Source organism: Microchirus variegatus, assembly GCF_963457635.1.
Source record: "Microchirus variegatus genome assembly, chromosome: 4".
Lineage (NCBI taxonomy): Eukaryota > Metazoa > Chordata > Actinopteri > Pleuronectiformes > Soleidae > Microchirus > Microchirus variegatus.
The window spans coordinates 36,123,991-36,131,490 of NC_139805.1; the positions used below are offsets into that span (position 1 = coordinate 36,123,991).

The window sequence follows — 7,500 nt, forward strand, 5'->3', positions numbered from 1 at the left end:
GTGGGCGGGAGTGGTCCTGGTCCACTCATCCTCTCTAATCTAATGAAGGCTCTAATTGGTCTAATATTCTCTGATTGCTCGTTAGTGGCCGAGGCCTCGTTAAGGACCGTGATGTATAGAGCTGTGGTCAGAGAGAGAGAGAGGGATAACAGAGGGAGGGACGTCTGAATGTAAAGGAAGAGAGAGAGAGAGAGAGAGAGAGAGAGAGAGAGGGATGGAGAGTTAAAGCTGCTGCACTAATTCACTTAAAGTCTGCTGTGATTTATCACTCTGATAATACACACTGACCCTGTGTGTGTGTGTGTGTGTGTGTGTGTGTGTGTGTGTGTGTGTGTGTGTGTGTTTACAGTAATCATCAGATGGATGGCTTTCTCTGCCCTCTCACACACACACACACAACACACACACTGCATTGTGTATATACACTAATACAAATGACATCACTCTCTGTACAAGTCTCTACAACCACCTGTGTGTGAGTGTGTTTGTGTGCCATCAGTAAAAACACACACACACATTCATGTGCTCATGCTAAGCTAATCGGGCCCCACTTCCCCACTGCTACCAGCCTTAACGCTAAGATCATTTTCAAGTTCTGTTTCCTTAATTCCCCCAGTATTTACACTAAACTGATAGGCTAGCTATGTCACCCAATGCTTACAGTCTTTATGCTAAGCTAATCAGCAAGTTCTGTTACCCCACTGCTCACAGCCTATATGCTAAGCTTGTCAGCTAGTTCTGTCACCCAATGCTTACAGTCTTTATGCTAAGCTAATCAGCTAGTCCCGTTTCTCCACTGCTCACAGCCTATACGCTAAGCTAATTGGCCATTTCTGTTTCCCCACTGCTGACAACCTTTAAGCTAAGCTAATAGGCTAGCTCTGTTTCCCAATGCTTAAATTATTTTCGCTAAGCTAATCAGCTAGTTCTGTTTCCCCAACTGTTCACAGCCTATATGCTAAGTAAATCCCACTGCTTTCAGTCTTAATGCTGGGCTAATTTTGTAGTTCTCTTTCCCCACTGCTCACAGCCTATACGCTAAGCTAATTGGCCATTTCTGTTTTCCCCAATTCTTAAAGTCTTTATGCTACAGTGATAGGCTAGTTCTGTTTCCCCACTGCTGACAACCTTTAAGCTAAGCTAATAGGCTAGTTCTGTTACCCAATGCTTACATTCTTCATGCTAAGCTAATAGGCTAGTTCTGTTTCCCCAACTCCTCACAGCCTTTATGCTAATTAAATCAGCGAGTTCTGTTTCCCACTGCTACTAGCCATTATGCTAAGCTAATTCTCAAGTTCTGTTTCCCTAATTCTTACAGCCTTTATGCTACACTAATCTGGCTATATCTGTTTCCCCAATGCTAAGTGTATGTATGCTAAGCTAATCACCTAGTTCTGTTACCCCACTGCTCACAGCCTATATGCTAAGCTAATAGGCTAGTATCTGCTCATGTCCATGACAAATGCCTTAAGACATTGAATCTAAATTTACCTCAATTCTGATTAGAACAAGACACAATCAGCATTGAACTCTTTTAGCGTTAGCATAACATTAAAAGTTAAATATAATTGACTATTTAACATTATTTTAACACCGTCTAACTGCTTTACTGTGTTTATATATATATATATTTCTTTAGATTAATGTGATTTTAGCTCCTTGTTTGAAGGTCTTTTCTGACTGAGAACTGAACGCCTCACTCTCCCACACCAAAGTCCATAGAGAAAACCGCTGGTCTGCTGCTGCCTCGTGTGGTCACTTTGCGTCACTGAGGTAAATCTGGGCTTCAAACAAACAAAATAAAACACCCGAACTTAGAGAAGGAGGAGGATCAATAACTCCTGTGTGACGTTAAAATCGCTGATTTCCTCTATGGACTTTGGTGTGGGAGAGTGATGCTGCGCCCCCTAGAGGTGACAGAGGGATCTGCTCACAACACAACACAACACAACGGTGATTTATGCCGAGGCAAACATGTAAAGTCTCCGCTGAACGGACGGACACTAAATTGATATTGATCTTCTCGTCCGTCTTCGGGGCAAAAATGCAGACGGGAGGATTTTTCCAAAAAGTCTGACTCTTCCTTTAACTGCAGTGTGTGTGTGTGTGTGTGTCTCTGTGTGTGTGTGTGTGTGTGTGTGTCTGTGTGTGTGTGTGTGTGTGTGTGGTATCGAGGACCGACGGCCTGCATGTTGAACACAGAAGAAAGGACCGGGATTAGTTCCACTTTGCAAATTGCCTCGCCTCACTGCTCAGACACCCTGCTCCTCCTCCTCCTCCTCCTCCTCCTCCTCCTCCTCCTCCTCCTCCTCCTCCTCATCTCTCCTCTGCCAACTTTTCCATGAAGAAGATATTTGCCATCAGGACGTGGATCGAGAAACAATAAACGGGAGGAGGATGAGGAGGAGGAGGAGAATTAAAACGTCTTCATCGCCTTCATCTGCACCGCAGGGGGAAATAAGGAGGTGAAGGAGGAGGTGAAGGAGATGGGGGGAGTAGAGTGAGGAGGAGGTGAAAAGACTAATATTTAGATTCCAAACTAATCCTTTGTAATCATCTGGAGAAGATCCAAATCACGACGCTGAAGAGGATTTAAGACTTTTTAAAAAAAAGGCTTTTATTTTTTTAATTTTCTGCCAACAGGAAGTTGACAGGAGGAGCTCCCACTCCTACGCTATGCTATAACACGCGCCGTTAGCGTTAACGTTTGTCGCTATCCATACTTTTTAAACTGAACCCGATCCTCAGAAGTGAGGTTCTGCCTCTTTAGAACCAGGTTTTGATCTCCATGACGACGACTGGTCCTGGACGCTAATAATAGCTAGAATGCATTAACTAGCATTTCCTCACAACATTATCTTTAACCTAAATCCAGTCTTAACTCTAACCCTAAAACCAGGTCTCATCCCATAAACAGCCAACAGAACATGAGGACCGGACTAAAAATGTCCTCACTTGGGCTTTAAAATGTCTTGGTCCCCACAAAGGCGTGTGTACAAGTACACACTGCACTGACTAACCCTAACCTTAACTATAACCACAATTCAAATCTTAGCCCTTAACTTAACTTAACCAATCACTTTAGAAATGAGGTTCTGCCTCATTAGGACCAGGTTTTGGTCTTGAAGAGGTCAAAATACAAGAACACACACACAACACACACACACATTCCTGTACTGAAGTATTGGTGAGGACACTCATGCCCTTAACCATCACACCTGAAGGCCTGACCTTTGACCTTTTGAGGTTGACAACAAGTGTACACACACATACACACACACACTGGTTTCCATGACTTCCGAGGACATTGCATTGACTTACATTCATTTCCTGGAGACACTTAGTCGAACCTTAACCATAACTAGTACTGACCTTAATCTGACTTTAATCTGACTTTAATCTGACTATACATTATGAGGACTTGATTTTTTTCCTCATGATGTCAGTGTGTAAACGGACAAAGGTCCCCACAACATTAGGAATACCAGCCACACACACACCCACTGTAGTGGAACACACAATTAGACTAAAGGGGAAAAAAGGAGGTAGATTAGGAGTGGGTGGAGGTGACACACACACACACTCTCACGTCCTCCTGTTCTTCCTCCTCCTGACAAAACCTGTGTGTGTGTGTGTGAGGGAGGTGAGGAGGAGGAGGCGGGGCTCTCGGGGGTGGGAGGGGTCAACTGTTGGAGGTCCTCACCTCGAGGCCCAGTAATGACAGGCCGGTGATGGTGAGTGAAAGCCGTTCTGAGGGAGGAGGAGGAGGAGGAGGAAGAAGAAGAGGAGGAGGAGGAGGTGGAGGCAGAAGAAAAAGAGGAGGAGGAGGAAGAAGAAGAGGAGGAGGAGGAGTCGCTCTGTGACTTCTCTGACTTCTTTAGAGCGACAGCGGGCGACGTCATCCCTGAGCAGCAGAGGATGAGGAGCAGTAGAGAGCATCATATGGAGGAGGAGGAGGAGGAGGAGGAGGAGGAGGAGGACAGTGGTTTGGGCGGGGCCTACACTCAAAGAGGGCGGGGCTAACAGATATATGATAAGTCATGGGGCTGCAGGTCTGAGGGAGACTTATTATTATTATAGACACTTACATAAATAAAGATTTTACACACACTATATAATATAAAATAAAAATATATGTAATTTATTCTTTGTATGAAAGTATAAACACAAATTGGTGATATATAATATAACATATATATATTTATTAAAGTCTAAATGTGAGACACAGCAAAGATTTTGTATAAAATTGTTTTAAAACACGACTTTTCTCTCAGTTTTAAAATATTCTCATGAAAAAAGAAAACAAAGCTGCATCAGTGTGTGTGTGTGTGTGTGTGTGTGTGTGTGTGTGTGTGTGTGTGTGTGTGTGAGAGTGATGAACAACTGAAGAGGTTTTGTCAGGCGGAATCAAAACAGTCAGCATTTTCTCTTTCTTCAGTGATCTATCTATCTATCTATCTATCTATCTATCTATCTATCTATCTATCTATCTATCTATCTATCTATCTATCTATCTCTTATCATACAGAATATAATCTCAGTCCTAAACTTAACCAGTTGCTGAAATAAAACAAGGTTCTTCCTCATTAGGACCAGGTTTTTGTCTCCATGAGGACAAGTGGTCCTGACAAGGTCACAAATACTAGAACACACACACACACACACACACACACACACACACACACACACACACACACACACAGACACACACACAGAGACCACACCGTCTACCCAAAGTGTTTAACTTCATACGATAATCAACAAGTAAATAAACAAACAAACACACACAAACAAACAAACAGTTACTGTGATGTCATCAACATGCTGCTGTGGGGAGGAAGAGGAGGAGGAGGAGGAAGAGGAAGAGGAGGAGGTGATGGATGCTGCACCACAGGTGCCTTATCATAGTAAAACTGAGAGTGAAAACAAAGAGAGGAAAGGGGAGAGGAGAGAGGAAAGAGGAGAGAGGAAAGGAAAGGGAAGAGGAAAGGGAAGAGGGAAGAAGTAAGGGAAGAGGGAAGAAGTAAGGGAAGAGGAAAGGGAAGAGGGAAGAAGTAAGGGAAGAAGAAAGGGAAGAGGGAAGAAGTAAGGGAAGAAGAAAGGGAAGGAGAGAGGAGAGAGGAGAAAGGAGAGAGGGAAGAGGAAAGGGAAGAGGAAAGGGAAGAGGAAAGGGAAGAGGGAAGAAGTAAGGGAAGAAGAAAAGGAAGGAGAGAGGAGAGAGGGAAGAGGAAAGGGAAGAGGAAAGGGAAGGAGAAAGGGAAGAGGAAGGGAAGAAGTAAGGGAAGAAGAAAGGGAAGGAGAGAGGAGAGAGGGAAGAGGGAAGAAGTAAGGGAAGGAGAGAGGAGAGAGGGAAGAGGAAAGGAGAAAGGAGAAAGGGAAGAGGAAAGGGAAGGAGAAAGGGAAGAGGAAGGGAAGAAGTAAGGGAAGAAGAAAGGGAAGGAGGAAGGGAAGGAGGGAGGAGAGAGGAGAGAGGGAAGAGGAAAGGGAAGAGGGAAGAAGTAAGGGAAGGAGGGAGGAGAGAGGGAAGAGGAAAGGGAAAGGGAAGAGGAAAGGGAAGGAGAGAGGAGAGAGGGAAGAGGAGTACCAAAGGAAGGAGAGGAAACAGTGGAACTAGGATAGAGGAAAAGTGAACCAGACATTTCACAACACCAAAAACCACAAACCAGACCTGATCCAGGAGGAGAAGAGGAGGAGCAGAGGAGGAGAGTAGAAGAGGAGAAGAGGAGAAGAAGAGAAGAGAAGGAGGTGCAGGAGGAGGTAACGGTTTGACAGACACAAAAGCAGAAGTGAGGGTCAGTCTTTACCTTGTCTGGAGATGAACGAGCTAGCTAGAGAGCCACGCAGCTTATATCCAGCTTTCCAACGCAAGACAGAGGAGAGAAAAGAAAAGAAAGAAAGAAAAGAAACGAAAGAAAAGAAAAATAAGAAAACCTGCATGAATATACTGATGAAGAGAGAGAGAGAGAGAGAGAGAGAGAGAGAGAGGGAGAGAACCTCTACCATCAACAGTGAGAGAGAGGAAACCAGCAGAAACGTCATCTGACCCCAACAACATGGTCAGATTAACCAGATTAACTGTTTGACACTTTTAATATTTTTAATATATAATTGTCTTTATTTCCTTATCTTAATTCTACTTCTCTACCTGTGTGTGTGTGTGTGTGTGTGTGTGTGTCTCATCGTAATATAATTCTGCTTCTAATCCCAGATTATCCCTGTGTTTGCTGTAGCAGGATTATTTAACCTTTGACCTCAGGTGTTTTCAATTAGAAAAAAAAGATAATTTCCGACTTTTATTGATTCAATAATGTGTGATTTTTCAACAGAAAGATCTCCAGCCAATCAGAGAGAGGGAAGTTTTCTAGCACACACACACACACACACACACACGCACACACGCGCACACACGCGCACACACACACACTGTGTTACATGGAAGCATCGCTGCGTTTCCAAAGCTGCTTTGGAAAAGGTTAGAGCAGGTTAAAGTTGGTGATGTGGTGATGAAGTCTGTGTGTGTATGGAGGGGGCGGGGCATGGGAGGAGGCGGGGCATACTGTAATGTGTGTGTGTGTGTGTGTGTGTGTGTGTGTGTGTGTGTGTGTGGAGGAGGAGAGGGGGCGGGGCTTGGCTGTTACCTGGCTCCACGTCGTGCCAGCTGCTAGCCTGACTGCCGCTGCCCGGGGATCGACCCTGACTCGGGTAATAGGACTCTTCTCCTGGACTGTCCACGTCCTCCTCCATACACTTTATCCTCTTGGCAGAGCTGGACACAAGGAGAGGACACGGTGAAGACATGGAGAAGATATGGAGAAGACATGGAGAAGACGTGGAGAAGACATGGAGAAGATATGGAGAAGACATGCAGAGGACATGGAGAAGACAAGGAGAAGACATGGAGAGGACATAGTGAAGACATGGAGAAGATATGGAGAAGACATGGAGAGGACATAGTGAAGACGTGGAGAAGATATGGAGAAGACATGGAGAGGACATAGTGAAGACATGGAGAAGATATGGAGAAGACATGCAGAGGACATGGAGAAGACAAGGAGAAGACATGGAGAAGACAAGGAGAAGACATGGAGAAGACATAGTGAAGACATGGAGAAGATATGGAGAAGACATGGAGAGGACATAGTGAAGACATGGAGAGGATATAGTGAAGACATAGTGAAGACATGGAGAGGACATAGTGAAGACATGGAGAGGACATAGTGAAGACATGGAGAGGACATAGTGAAGACATGGAGAAGACATGGAGAGGACATAGTGAAGACATGGAGAGGATATAGTGAAGACATAGTGAAGACATAGTGAAGACATGGAGAGGATATGGAGAGGACATAGTGAAGACATGGAGAGGATATAGTGAAGACATAGTGAAGACATAGTGAAGACATGGAGAGGATATAGTGAAGACATAGTGAAGACATGGAGAGGATATACTGAAGACATGGAGAGGATATAGTGAAGACATGGAGAGGATATAGTGAAGAC

At 44.4% G+C, this 7,500-nt stretch overlaps 1 protein-coding gene across 1 annotated transcript in view; it reads right to left on the reverse strand.

Moving 5' to 3' along the window:
• nfia (nuclear factor I/A) overlaps positions 1-7,500 on the reverse strand; it is a 131,665-nt gene that overhangs the window by 11,768 nt on the left and 112,397 nt on the right. Inside the window, exons 6-7 of the mRNA XM_083888642.1 lie at positions 6,639-6,766; positions 5,805-5,855 (exon numbers count right to left, since the gene is read on the reverse strand). Of these exons, the coding sequence (XP_083744768.1) occupies positions 5,805-5,855; positions 6,639-6,766 (179 nt within the window). The remainder of the gene's footprint in view (positions 1-5,804; positions 5,856-6,638; positions 6,767-7,500) is intronic.